Here is a 14,736-nt window from a genome sequence, read left to right as displayed (position 1 = left end):
ACGCTGTCTTCTCTTCACAATCTGCAAGTCTGACTGGGTTCACAGTCAACTTGACACATTATGTCTAACGAAAATTCATCTGCTGCTGAAAACTTCTGCGTGACTTCAGCACTGATGCTCTGTTATCCCAGTTTAAGTTTAACTCATTTGAACTGTGACTGATGGACTAATAAGGAATATATATATATATATATATATATATATATATATATATATATATATATATATATATATATATATATATACATATATATATATATATATATATATATATATATATATATATATATATATATATATATATTACATTGATTCTTAAAACGTAGAGGAAATGTGAACAATTTCAAGGGGTGTGAACACTTTAGCGAGTTTCTTCACTTAGCCAAACATTCAACTAGCCAGCTAGCTGCGTCCATATTCATTAAACTCACCAGCTCGCTGTTGTCGAAGCTGCCCGGGTTTCCCTTAGTTTTATTCGCATTAAGCCTCAGTAAATTAGCCTCACATACGTCCTTGTTCTCTGTCATAGTACTGAAATGGCCTTACGTAATTACCGCTTTTCGTACGTGTCTTGCGTACAATAAGTAGTAGGTTATCGATGATAAATAATCTCCGGCTCTAAAGAACGAACATGACCTGCGTTCAGTGCTGAGGCGGTTTCCATGGAAATGACGCTACGAGCTACGTCACTTCACCTTACGGCCCAAAGTGGAAGTGGAAATGGTGTTGAAAACAGTTTGGGGGAAAATGCCTAACAAATACCTGAAAATGCATCTGCTTTAGTATGTATTTCAGTTACTTACCCGGGTGGCACCGTAATAACGGGGGACTTGAGGTGTATTATTTTATTGGTGTTTGCTTGCTTGTTTCCCTTCCCATCCAGTGATTTTGATTGTCGCATTGGATCTTTTTTTTTTTCTTTTTTTTTTGATTGCTTCTTGGCAACAAGAATTACAACAAGCAGAAAAGTCTCTTTTTTATTTGCGCTGTAATATTTTTAAGGGGATTAAACTGTCAAAGCTTAATGATTAACATTTTGAATGTTTAAATTTGGTACTTTGAACGTTATGTGGACTGACCACAAAGGAGCTGGAAAGTGTGACTCCATTTATCAACACTAGAGGTAGCTGTTTGAGCACCATCACTAGCAGTGGGAAACCCAGCCTAGGATCTTTCTGCACAGAGTTTGCAGGTTCACTGTGTGTACATGTGGGTTCTCTCCTAGTACTCCAGCTTCCTACAGTCCAAAAAACATAATTGTTTGGTTGCACACTCCAAATTCTCCTTGGGTATGGGTAGATGCATGGTTGTTTGTCCTGTGTGTCGCTGTGTTTCCCTGAGGTGAGCTGGCAATCTACATACACTGCCCCTCTCCTAATGTTTGCTGGAGATTGGCACCAGCAATCCCCACATCTCTCCTGCAATGATAACCAGGTATATACAATAGCTAACTGGATATATGAGAGACTACTTCAGTGATTCCAAGATGGCAGTCTTTGCTACATTTTTCATCCATTCCTTGCTAAGCATGGTGGCCAAACAAACTTTGGTTCTCATTCAGTCTTATTTCTCACTTTTGCTTTGACTGTAAATATCGACACATTAAGTCTGGTTGGTACTTTCTTGTAGCCATTTTTTGTAACATGAAGATTGGAACGCATGTTTACTTTGACATCTTCATTTCTCTTTTGCATTTTGAAGAGAAGTTGAAACAAATTGCTAATTTTACTATGCAAGAGTTTTGTGCTGGACACTAATGTGGATCAGTCTTGCATTCGGAAGTCTGTGGGTTGTATTCCAGCTTCCTTCGCATCTTGATGTGTCCTTAAGTGAAGGACTTAACCCAAAGTTGCCTAATGAATGTGTTTGTTAGTGAATGCAACTGGGTAATGTGACTATAACGTACATTGAGTTGTATGTATGACTAGAAATACATACAACTATATTACTATCACATTGATGATGCTGTATTCTGGCGAAACAAGCAATGTGACTTGGTCAAGTTACTTAGTGACAATAAAATGCAGTGTCAGCGATTTGTGTGGGCATTTTTGTGAGGCTTGAGGAAGGTCAGAGAAGCTAAGTCTTTGTGGGTGAATCACAGGAACAGAAGAACAAAAATCCAGTAGAGTGGGAACAATGCGGACGTTTTTTCCATGGTATTTGTGATCACAAAGATCTGGTGCTCTCCAGTGGTGAGAACTCTGCACTGGTTCTCCAGTCATTCACTTTGAGGCGATTCCATCGGCCCACACAAGTTACACCATCCACAGTTGTCGCGGCTCTCTAAAAGGGACTAGGTCTCCTTTCTCAGAGATAAAAAAGAAAGAAAAAAAAAGAACAGATTGTTCTTCCCGGAGCGTTTGGTCTGGAAACAAAAAAAGCTATTTTCCTGGGCTTGTGACATTCCTGGATGAAAGCAGCACAGCAGAAGAGAGTCGAAAGCTCAAACTCGCGTTTGCCTTCAAAGCCAGAGCCACAATTCTCTATGACAGCAAGAGGAGCATCTCCAATCCTTATGTCCCCCCAATGTCAACACTTTCAGAGTCTTCAAAGGTTCAGTAGAGGCATTATTTTTGCAAAAGGGCGGTACGGGTCAAAGCACAACTTCTGTCCTGCACTTGATGGGCAGATACAGGACAGTCCGGTGCTGCTGCTGTTGTTGGAGTCCCAACTGTGTGTCTCTTATGTTTAATCAGATCCTCTAAGAATTATTGAACAAGTTCAGTTGCCTAAAAAGCCTCCATCAGCAAGCCTTGTCTGCTCCAATTAGAGCCGGGGGCCTTTGTCGGTGAGCAAGGTGTCCGTCACTTTTGTCCAAGTGCACAGGACCCAGACAGCGACCAGACAGGGCCAAACTGCAGATTTAGACAGCAGATTACAGCAGTCAATGACTTCTCGAGCTGAAACGCAGCGGAGGTTTGGACAGCAGCCGTGTGTTGACTCTACCAAGGATTTTCTGTTACTTGTCTGTAGCCACTTTCATTGGGCATATTAAGCCCATCATTTCCATCTGAAGGGTTTGACGAAAGAGGAGAGTGGGAGTCAAAATTTGACTATAATGTATACCTCCAGCTTTGGGTTTCTGCACAATGCACAGTACTTTGCATGCTCTGTGGATACAAAGTGTGCAGATGTCAATGATCCATAAAATAATTAACAAAAATTGAATGCCTTAACATCGAGAGTGCCTGGAAAGCTCTTATAGTTTTTGTCACCCTTGCAACTACAAACTTCACTCTATTATACTGAGATTTTAGGTGATAGCTAATGCAAACTATTTGTATTAGTTAATTCAGTTTAGTGGACCTGAAAAGGCTGGCCCCTTGTAATTTAGTACCCTTAAATAAACAACTGACAGTCTTCTGAGCTTTTATGAAAATTACAAATCAGATTTCTTCCACATCACCATTATGCCTAACTTTGTTGGCTTGTCACAGAAAATCTCACTAAAATAATTAAAGAGCAGTTCAAAGGGCATGGATAGTTTTGCAAGGTGCTACAGTCTCTTTTGCAACCTCAGTCTGATTCCATCAGTCAAGTAGGTGATTGTAATTACAAGCTGACATTTTAAACTCTCAATGCACTGATCCACATTACATGCTTCTGAGAACAAAAGAGATGGTGTACAACCTGATTTACACACATTACGTGCATGAGATGAGAAGGGTGGAACCCGGCAAAGCAGTGCATGAATCACATTATTTGTTTAATTAGCCAGATCACTTCTTGCATTTTCTTCACGGTTTTGATTCACTCTTTAAATCTTTCCAAAGCTTCAGACTCATATGTCATAAGGTTCATCCAGTTCTCCTTCAACGTCTCCGGCAAGATCATTGGTCCCGCAGAGGGCTGATGAAAGCAGTTACTCAGCTGGACATGAATGCAGATTTAGATTGTCTTGTAAAGTTAGCGCTAAGCTGCTAGATTGCTCTTGGAACATCTAAATCTGACTTAAATGACTGTGGGATTGCTGCGGTTAGAGGTTCTCTTCAGAGGGAGTGTCTAGATTTTTTACTTTTTTTCACTTAGGGGGGACCAGGCAGGGGCACACATTGCAGAAGGGTGGGACACTAAAATTGCAATGTCGTCTTAATGCACTGCAGTCTTAGATTGCAATGAACAATGGGCCAAAACTATTTACCATTCAAAGAAGCATATGAATCTGTTTAACATGCAAAGTAAAAGTTGTTTGTTATAGTGGCTTAGGTCACAGGATAATTTCACTAGTCACACAATTAGCTGTTAGCATTCGATTGTTGCCACACCAAAATATTCTGGAAGGATGTGTCAATTATTTATTTTTCCATCAAAAGAATATGAATATTACTTTGATAGATAATGTTGTTTTATTTGGGATGGGGGAATGTAAACATGTTGAAATAGAATTATTATATGTTAACTTTTATTATTTACGGTTAATATTATATCCACACCTCCAAATACTTAGAACAAAAGTCTAATTTCCAGATTTTACTGTCTTCCATTAATGTTTACATTAAATCTATAAAACTATGCTCAAATGATAGAAGAACTGCAACCCTCAAGCACCAGTTTGATATCAACGCTGTAAATCATTGCTTTATGTTCTGTAGGTGTACGCTAACAGTACACTGCTTAATGACTGTAATCTATGCCGTTAATGTAGTTTAACTGTACACAATTCTGTTTTGCTGCAATTATTAACTACAGATTGCAGTTTAATTACCCTCCTCCTTGATGAAGATATTTTTGTTGTGAAGTTGTCTGAGGCACCTTTTGTTCATCATTATTATTAAATATCACACACATCAACTTGCCAAAGAAGATGGAAATTAGCCACATGGCTGAAATCTCATGTATTTACATGTAAAAGTGAATTAATACTCAATGTTGCAACTTGAAACAATCAACAAAAAAAATGTATGAATGGAGATTGTAAAACAGCAAAAGGAGCTTCACAGTGCCGACAAAGCATCACTCTATGTATCATATTATATGAACGATCTGATTGACGGTTATGTGTTAGAAACATATTTATTCTTTGTATCATAATACTTGCTTAATTACGCCTAACTCCATAATCATATGCAGGACTCCTGACCCCCGCCCCCAACCCGCCGAACTCAGCCTATCAATGGTAACACTGATCGCCAGGGGCCAAGTTAAATGTGGCCTTGTTCGTATTCTTCACAAAAGGACTGAGTTCTGCAAGTCTTCAGATAATGTCCCAAGCTCTACAGGGTATTTGTGCAGCGACCCAGTGAACAGAAAATCCACTGTACAGAATGGGAATGGGTGTCAGTGAGCCGAGGCAAACTGCGGAGATCCAACTCTCCCACAACAGTCGCAGCAGCATCAGACTGTTGCAGAAAAGTGCCGACCTGAGCAGCAGATAATAAAATTGCACTTTAGAACCCTAAGTCAGCCAGCTGTCACCAAAACACCAACACAAAGTTTCAGTGCCATGACCTCGGGATTGTTAGTTGGTTCATCTCATGACCGTAGAACGTTGACAAGTGTCTTCAGTCAGATGTTTCTTCAAAGTCGCTGTAACACAGGCCGCTACAGGATATCCTTCCCACAGCTCTCACCAGCTGCAAAAAGTCTGAAAGATCTTGTTTGTATGAAACAGTTTTAGCGGTTTTTAAACATTATTGGAATTTATTGTGACAAGGATAAATAGAAATTTTATCATGATAAGAAATGTATTGTGATACATAATATGCCACCCCTCAGAAAAACCCTGATTGGAGATTTTTTTTCTTCTTTTTCAGAAGAGAAACACATTTTTAAATAAGAAAAAAAAAATCAGAATGAAGCAGAACAACACGGCTCCATGAAGGCAGAAGGAGATAAATCATCAAGCAGTGTTTTTGTCCTTTCACACATCGCAAATCTAGCAGCACTCTGCGTGGCCTTGGGGTTCTCACTCTGAATACACAACACGCCTCAGAGGCTCCCACAGCCAACGTCACTGTTACCTCAGCATCCACTGTTTTCTTTTGTTTAATCAAATCAGGTTGGAGCTGCACATTGCCTTGCACAGAACACAGTGTTATCTCGTTTTCAAAGCAGGTCTGGGGCACGACATGCAATGAATTTTCCTTCGGGTACAACAGAAGGCCTTTGAGATGATTAAAAAAAAAAAAGACGTTTGATACTGGAGGCTGGAATCAAAAAGAAAACGAGGGGTGCTTGTGTTACCTTTGCTACTACTTGGTTATGAGTACTAGTTCGTCTTCAGAAAGCTGTTTGAGGTAGTTCCTCATTCGCCGTTGAGGTGTTGTCCTCGTGACAGTGAAAACCAATATTCCTCCACTTTCCGTGAGATGCGAAGGAGAAGAGGGGGGGTGACGACCGATTGGCGTCACGTTACCAAAGTCAGTGACGGTTCATGAAGAATTCAACAGCTACATAAGCCGCCATCCAGCCACCATCTGTGGGTGACCGGCTGATGGACCAAATCACTTTATCGAACTGCTGCAAAACACATCATCCCAAATGAGCACAAATATGCTGAGAAAATATAAATGGAGCAAAGTTAAAGTGGCTCACAGGAAAAGGGAAGTTTTCCTGTTGATGGTCAAGAGACAATTTACCTCAAGAGTCTCAAACTTTCAAACAGATTTTTACAAACGCACTTCCAATAAACTGTTGTCGTGTTTTCAGTATAGTTTCAGCTTAAAAAGTCAGTGACTGTATACAAGAATCTCTGGTTTTATATGTGAAAAGAGATAGTTACGCACCCTCCCTTGCAGAAGATGTACGGTAGGTTTGATCATCTTCCAATACAAAACAGCGATGTATCTGTTGAAATTTCTTCAACGACAAAAAGGTTCAGAAAAATACTGAAGAATCTCTCAATAAAGTCGGTGCCAGGCTAGACGGGGCTTCTCTGTTTCTTTCTCAGTGGCGGAGTTAGACTTTTATCGTCAGGGGCAGCAGGGGGGCTAAGGCTATGGGAATGATTTGACTCAAAGGAAGTCCTGATCATTCATAAAACTTCTTTGACTAAAAATCCTTTAGAAATGTGATCAGTGGACACTGACATTAGCATTGGGTACGTCCGTGCATCGTGCTTAGCGTAGAAATGCTATTTTAGGCTTGTGTAGCTTCAGTGGTAGGCTAATTCCTTTTAGCACAACTTGAACACAACAGTGTTTTCCAGTGTCCCGTCAGATTGGTTTTGAAGCAAAAATGAACACCCAGAGGGGAAAGAGAAGTGGCTTTGTCATCCATCGCTGCTATTGTCAGATGTTGCTTGTGCGCCGGTTTTATGGGCGTACCAGAAACACACAAAGGTTCCAGCTTTTGCAAGGGAAAAAAGAAAATTATTTATGTTTGATGCATTCAAGTCTATATTCTCAATAAAATAAAATTAGTGCATTAAAGTCACACCGCCCTCCCCTCTGCTTATGCCGCTCCTCCTACTTCACATAACACATAGATACAAAACAGTCAGAGTCTGATTAAGATACGACTTTATTATATTTGCAATGGAATTGAAGTGTCAGATGCTGGTGGAAGCATTGCGGAGCCTGGAGAAGCAGGACTCAGTCCACTGAGCCAGGCGTGAGTATGAAGCAGCTCCAAGGTGGCTCGCTTCTTACACTCCTCCTCCAAACAGAGATGGAGGAAACCAAGGCACTCTAGAACAAACCCAACGAGAGAATTTTGCACCAGAAAATAGGCAGACTAATCGCAGCTGCTGGTTATGCACCCACCTCGGGAGAGGTTGTTACTGAATTGAATCCAGTCCATCGCGAAAACCCTGGTGTCAAACTGACAGCTGTGCAACATGCAGTAAAGCATTACTCCCAGCTGCCAAACTGTGGTGGGAATCGGTTTGTATGTTTTATGTTTGAACCACTCTGGGGGAGCATATTGAAGAGTACCTGGAAAACATGCATAGACAAAGTGGACCGGATTCTTTTGTTTGTTTGTTCTCAGTTTTCTTTTCCTGTGGAAGCTTCATGAGATCATTGGTTCAGTTTCATACATCCCGGGAGATAAATACAGTGGAAACCATTTACATACACCAAATAAAAAGATACAAGCATTAATTTCTGATAGAAGTTAAATCAGACCACATTTTTCTTGTTTGCACAATTACTTCTACTTGCTAAAGGCCAGAAAACTTAAAAATATGTCTTAGAGATTTTGTTTTGTAACTGAACTTGAATTCAGAAGTTTAGCTTGACGTAGTTTAGTGCGACTACTATTAGGTCAGTGGTTCGCAAAGATGTTCTTCTTCTTGCTAAGTTTAAGAAATAGTTTTGGTAACTCTAACTAAGCCGAAGCAAGGAAAGCCTGGTCTGATTTAACTTCAGACTGAGAAAAGAAAATGTAGGCGTAAATGTAAATATTTGGTTTCAACTGGGAAAGGACTCAAATACGATCTCAAACTTATGTTAAATGTTTAATAAAGTTAAGTTATACCCTGGAAATAGTGGTAAATTTTCTTCAGCACATAACTACCGCAGCCAAAGTCAATAATACGGAGCCGCGGCCCTGTGGGCCTGATTTCTACCAGCGTGTTCTCCAACTTCAAGTCCCGGTGGAAAACACCTTTATTGTACATTTCCACGGCGGCGTTCACCAATTGGTTCATGAAACCCTGAAGTAAAACAACAAACAAAATGTCTCCTGTGCTTAAATACATGATACATGTTGACTTTATTTTTTGAGACAGAATAAAATGCATTGCTGTGAAAATATATCTGCCACCTTTAAAGACGCAGTATGCAAATGTTATAATATGCTTTTCACATATTTGTTAAAATTGCCACATTGTCGTGACAATATAACATGAGACAGATGATCTGTGAAAACAGGAACTAAAGTTTGATTCTCTTTCTGCATTTAAAAAGCAATACAAAATCATTACGTTGAAGTGATGTGGCTTTGAATAAGCGGATGGTTTTTTTTCTGCATATTCGAAATATACAGAGTTAAATAACTAATTTTCTTTTCATGTGAATCGAAGCCAGATGAAAATCTACTAATTCTTCTGCTCCTTTTCATCCATGAATTATATTAGCCTGTCACATAAACTATTTATATATATTATTGAGTGACTGAAATAAAAAATAGAATGAAATGAATGAAAATGTCTATGTTTCAAATATAGTTATTTAAACTGCAGTATACAATTTTCATGAAAAAATAAAAAAATTTTTTTGTTTTTTTACATATTTCTTGAAACTGTCACTATGTCATGACCATTGATGGCATAGTTACTTTGAAAAAGTAACTAATTACTGATTACTCCTTGAAAAAGTAACTTAGTTAGATTACCAATTACTTGATTTGGAAAGTAACTAAGTTACATTAAAAGTAACTATTTTAATTACTTCAAGCTGCTGCTAACAACAACGCTCTGCCTCCTGTGAAAATCACATTGATCTTTGCAAAAACTTAATTGGAAGTTATTTTATAATGATCATATCAACAATGTGTCTCCACTTTTATGGTTGAGACATAAAACCATAGTTTAATGGTTACAACAACAAAAAAAACGTTAGTAATTTGTGCGTATTATTGTGTGTTCCACTGTTGTCTGGAAAATCTAGTAGACAATATGGTATGAGACACATAATCTATGGAAAAAAATATTGAGCTCCTCTGCCTGTTGTGAATGCTATGCTAGTTAACATGGCCACCGATGATGACGGTTTACCTGTAACATTGAGTTGTTTCTCTGCAATTAGCACATTTAGCAGTTAGGATGATTGACAGCGCTAAGACCCGCCTCCTTGCTCTGATTGGCTGTTTTTGCATTTCTTCAGCCTGCACTTGTAGCTCAGGAAGGAGGTGAAGGAGCTCGATCTATTCACAAATTATCTGTCTCATAATACACTGTCATGGTGATAGTTTCAACAAATATATAGATACTTTGGCTTTAACCAAAACATAAAATGCGGTGCTACATCTTTAAAAGTAAGACGAATCAAAACAAGTCTGAGGCGGCCAGAGCCGTTAGATTCCTGAGGTGACACCAGCCGTTTGGCTTCCCTACCCTGGCCTCATCTTCCTTCAGACGACCTCCTCGGAAGTGAATGTACTGCGCAAGATCCAAGGAGAACAGCGGCCTTTCCATAACAAGGACAAGCTTTTGATCCAGACGGTACCAGTCCAGCAGGGTGACGGCGGCAAACTTCCCGACTGCTTGCGGCCCACCTCCAGCTTTCTGCATCAGCACCACCTCTAGGGGGACGCAGCCCATCTAAAAAATCCAGATGTCTGGTTTGTGTAATGCAAAGTGAAAGATGAATTCAAAGTATGGTGGTGATTTCACTCACTCTCAGTTCACCTTGCACTCTCTTGTTGTCAGTGTACTTGATGGCCACCTGTTAGACATGAGCACAAGTCTTTATCTCTTCCATAGTATGTTTGTATTTGGTCGGAGATGTAGCATCAACAGGGGCGCTGCCAGGAATCTTGGGTCCCCTGACAAAACATCAGGTCAGGGGCCCCTGAGCGTCAAGGACAAAACACAATACCAACCGGTAAGGAGTCGGCAAGACGCAGGCCAGCGTAGACCGAACCAAAGCCCCCTTTTCCAATGAATCCCAGCTGCTTGTACTTTCCTTCAAAGTGAGCTGTACAGTCACAAAGATGACACTTTTAATAAAGCAATTACTACTGTAGGAGTTTTTAAGGTCAGTAAGGAAGACAAGAACACACACTTGTCTTCCTCTTTACTCTTGGTAAAGATTTTGTGGTGCACATTTTCACTCCAGAAACTGGATAATAATTAATAATTATTAACAATTAATTATTAATTAATTGTTAATAATTAACAATTAAGAGATCCTTTCAGAGGACTCTACTGTTGCAACAGTCGGTGGTACAGTCCTAGTGTCCATTGTTTGCAGTCGTCCGGGTTTGTCAAGGCTTACGAGCATTTTGCAGTTCTTTTTGTTCGATGGGATTTACCAAAGACTGTCATTAGCTTCAGTAGAAACAAAATGGCTGCTTTGTGCCTACATAATCTGTTCCAGAAGCACGACCCATAAAGCATCAGCTAGCTTGCGCATGTGCTAATATAAATACTTCCAGGTAGGTTATTTTCTTTCGTTGATTTAATTTCGTTTTAAATTAAAAAAAATAGTGAACAGGTCATCTCCAAAATACAGGACAACACAGCTTGAGGCGTCCACCGTGACTCCATCTTGCAGAAGGCAGATGGAGTCACAACTGAACTGTTGTTTCCCCAAAAATTGAGTTAGTATTGTATGTTACTTCTATCTAACATGATGGATTAAAAGATGGATTTAATCAACACGATTTTTTTCCCCACTTTTTTAGCATTAGTATGTCTTTAAGCCAAAACTGCAACTTCAAGAAGACATTACTATGCAAACAGAATTAAAAAGTAATGCAAAACCAACTTGAAAAATATTCGACTTATCATTTAAATATTCAAATATATTGGATATTCACTTCAATATCCAGTAGAAAACTCCCGACAGCATGAACTGAATCGCGTCCCCTTTGACACGGTTAGCCCACAGATTCCTTTGTAGATTTAGAGTCTCTTTTTCTTCGCAGATTACTCAATATGTTTTTAAAATAAATTGTTTCTCTAGCTAGCTGTGACCTCTGACTGGAATACTCCTTAGAAGGTTCTTGCTTTCTACTTCAACAGAAATTCTTAATCAAGGTCATGTTACGTACGGAGAGGAGTGCCACCTAGTGTTTGTTAGAACAAATTGCAAACTGAGTCAAAACGTGACTCAGTGTGGGACACTTCAATTTGACTAAAATTACGGGACATCCCATCTAATACGAGACAGTTGGCATCCCTTGCTGACATAAGTATTTCAAAGTGTTGGCTCACATTTGCTTGTGCGAAGGTCACTGAGTGAGTTGTTGGTGCCATGTTCTGGCAGAGAGATCCTTTCAGAGGACTCTGCATCAGCACTGGCTGTCCTCTTCCACAACCGATTCAACGACTCTTCACTTGTAGCGCTGTTGGTGCTGCTATTGACGCTAACCACAATTATGCTTGGCAACAGACTGGTGTTTATGGCTCTTTTTTCTAGTTCCCTTTTAACAAAGCTTCTTTTTCGTTTTCTCCTTTCCCTGACAAACTTTACGGTCACCTTGTGAGCTTCACCAGCATTGTGGCTGTTGATGTTGCTGCAGCTTACTTTCCACAACTTCTTGTTGTCCAACTTAGTGACAACATCAGCCTTTCTATTCCTGCACCCGGATTCATTCATGTTGTTCATGTATTCATTAGCCAGACTCTTGTTATCTGAAAGAGGAAGGAGTTCATTGGAGAAAATGTTCCTCTATGTAGCCCAAGAACTTGCAGTATTGAGATCGGAGTGTGCTGACACAGCAAAGTCTAAAACCATATAACAAAAATACTTAGAATTAAACACCTTGACAAACATTCCTGTATTGTTCAAAAGAAATTGTTCAACATGAGTAGGAATAAATCAATCAGCTAGATCATCACACATTTCCCTGGAAAAATGGTTTTCTTCTTCGAAATAATTTTGTCAGTTTTTAAATGAAATATGGTGTTGCATTTATTATAACAGCTTTCCAGTATTACCAATCACACAAAACACCTTACACAACATCACGCATTTGCACACACATTCAAAGATTGGAAGCCAGCTAAAAGCGCATTAAGCTGGAATTGAATCGACAACCTTCAGATCATGAGACTACTCATAAGGCATAGTACATACACAGGGTATGTACTACGGTACATACTGTACTACAGCCAATATAGCTGTGTAGTATGTAGCTGTAATATGATGTTACAAATATGCCAATTAACATATTTCTCTTATATACAAGATTTACCAGATCTACTGTTGTTACAGTGAATTTAAGCCACATTATTAAAAATAATATACTGTACTGAGCTTATAGCATACTATGAACCAAATGAAAGTGCAACTGTGTAGGATGACAAAACAAAACAAATGGGCATGTGTATTTGTGCATTAAAATTCAACAGACTGTTTACAATATGAAAATAAAAACTCTGCAAACAGTGATGTTATTTTAGTTAGAGTTCTTCTGACTCCCACCACCTACATGCCCAAAGTGAGTACAATAATAATACAAGATAATGATGTTACAAATTTTATGCTCTTCATAAAACGATCATCTTAACTGCATCAGACAATTTCTTTTGGACGCATTGTGCAGCCGAGCTATATGGCAAAAATATGGAACACTGCTTACAGAAATATATCAAAATTTTAAGGATGTGAGAAATAAACTGCATCCCTCAGCATGCACTGTTTCAGTGGATTTTTGTCTTTTGTCCCACCACACTGTTTATCATCACCTATTTTGAGATGAATGGAGCAGTTACTTTTAATAAATAGAATTTCTTGATGTACAGATTGTTCTTCCTTTACAAACCACTAACCTTACCCTGTTGTTTTACAGTCATAGAAGCAGTCATTGCCATTTTCCTGAGGAAGCTTAAAGGTAGTTTCTGTGAAAAATCAAATGTCATTGTCGGTCGATAGGTGTGATGTGTACTTGTACACACTGGAGTGATATCATTGCCAATGTTCTAGAGTCATCACAATGACGAGATGTTCCATTCCAAAGGCGTTGACATTTGAAAATGTACCACAGTCGAAATTCTGTCCTGTTCTGGATCATATTTCATCAATTTATGAAGTACAAGCATCTGTAATAACGTTTGAAGTAGTGATCAGGCTGTATTGCTTCATATCTTTTTCTTTCATAATGTGCCTGGAGATTACAATCGTTGTGACTTGGTGCTGTGTAAATAAACTAAATTAAACTGAATATTCTGAGTCTGTAGTGTTGAAATAGAATTTTAAGTTAGCACAATACTGCACAGGATAGTTTTTGATACATATGAAATATAACATAGAAAGTTAAAGTACACTCTAATGCATATAAATTTAGATAATACTAGAACAACGGCTCACTCTATGAACGCAGATAAAGATAAATTCTTAAAAAGAGGAGTAGACAGAACACAGGCCTAGACTCCTTGGATCTCTTTAGATAGGGAGCCTGTCTGCCAGGCAATTAACAAATTCCTGAGCATGGTTCAAAAGTTCACTAGGATATTAAAACTTTTTATAAATAATTTTATCTATATTAGAATTAACTATATTTCTTTAAGCATGTTTTTAATTAGTTACTTATTAGATCCAAACTTATAGTCATTATTTAGCATTACATTGTGTGCAAGCTTGGTTAAAAAAAACCACCAACTAGTTTCTTGTTGAAGCATCTTGAGGCAGAGATAACGTTCCAGTTCCACGCTGTAAATCAGGTCGGAGCCTGGTACGAGAAGAGCTGCAGGTTGGGTCTCAGAGGTAATAACATTAACATTAAGACAGCCCACACAAAGGAAAAGAACACACCTCCTAATGCATATATTTAAATGAGGAGAATACGCAGTCTATAAAAAATGGTTTGTTTTACAGCAGGAGTTCGAATATCTTTATGCTGAGTGAGAGTTTCCCGGAGGATGCATCTTCTGTTAATCTTTTGTTTTTTTTTACTCAGTTCTTTGTCTCTGTTTTGTCATGTCTTGGACTTTTTGATAATCTAGGGTGAGATGCTTGTTGTAACATTCTGAACTGCATTGAATTTCTCTGGATAAAACTCTGAATATCTGAAGTCTGACATCGTATGATTGCTCTTTTCTCTCTGCACACTTACACAGACACAGGAATTCGGGACAAAGAATTAATTAACGAGCTAAATCAAGTTATTCCTCTTTTTAATTCT

At 38.8% G+C, this 14,736-nt stretch overlaps 2 protein-coding genes across 4 annotated transcripts in view; both read right to left on the bottom strand.

Moving 5' to 3' along the window:
* Nucleotides 1-647, bottom strand: part of lrriq1 (leucine-rich repeats and IQ motif containing 1) — a 36,228-nt gene extending 35,581 nt beyond the window's left edge. For all 3 annotated transcript variants that reach the window (XM_055046520.1, XM_055048108.1, XM_055047316.1), the window contains exon 1: nt 432-647. In XM_055046520.1, the coding sequence (XP_054902495.1) occupies nt 432-527 (96 nt within the window). In that variant the 5' untranslated portion in view covers nt 528-647. The remainder of the gene's footprint in view (nt 1-431) is intronic.
* A 6,820-nt stretch (nt 648-7,467) lies between these two features.
* LOC129365925 (serine/threonine-protein kinase pim-3-like) lies at nt 7,468-13,586 on the bottom strand. Its single transcript, XM_055039477.1, has 8 exons — nt 13,390-13,586; nt 11,825-12,244; nt 10,489-10,583; nt 10,284-10,331; nt 10,001-10,207; nt 8,422-8,599; nt 7,707-7,877; nt 7,468-7,631 (listed from the first exon to the last, which is right to left on the bottom strand). Exons 1-8 carry the CDS (start codon nt 13,472-13,474, stop codon nt 7,468-7,470), a joined length of 1,368 nt encoding a protein of 455 aa, XP_054895452.1. The 5' UTR covers nt 13,475-13,586.
* Nucleotides 13,587-14,736: the final 1,150 nt, after the last annotated feature.

This window comes from Poeciliopsis prolifica, unplaced genomic scaffold (assembly GCF_027474105.1).
Source record: "Poeciliopsis prolifica strain line A6 unplaced genomic scaffold, Auburn_PproV2 SCAFFOLD001, whole genome shotgun sequence".
Lineage (NCBI taxonomy): Eukaryota > Metazoa > Chordata > Actinopteri > Cyprinodontiformes > Poeciliidae > Poeciliopsis > Poeciliopsis prolifica.
Note: the sequence above shows the minus strand (reverse complement) of the source record. Positions and strands in the feature narration are given on the sequence as shown.

Bases quoted from the DNA above. Each gene is read 5' to 3' on its own strand.
- LOC129365925 (XM_055039477.1), bottom strand. From the start codon at position 13,474: ATGACATTTGATTTTTCACAGAAACTACCTTTAAGCTTCCTCAGGAAA. The intron at 12,245-13,389 runs GTAAGGTTAGTG...TTCCTCTTTCAG, and splicing joins TATGACTGTAAAACAACAGG to ATAACAAGAGTCTGGCTAAT. The intron at 7,878-8,421 runs GTATAACTTAAC...CATGTTTTCCAG, and splicing joins AATTTACCACTATTTCCAGG to GTACTCTTCAATATGCTCCC.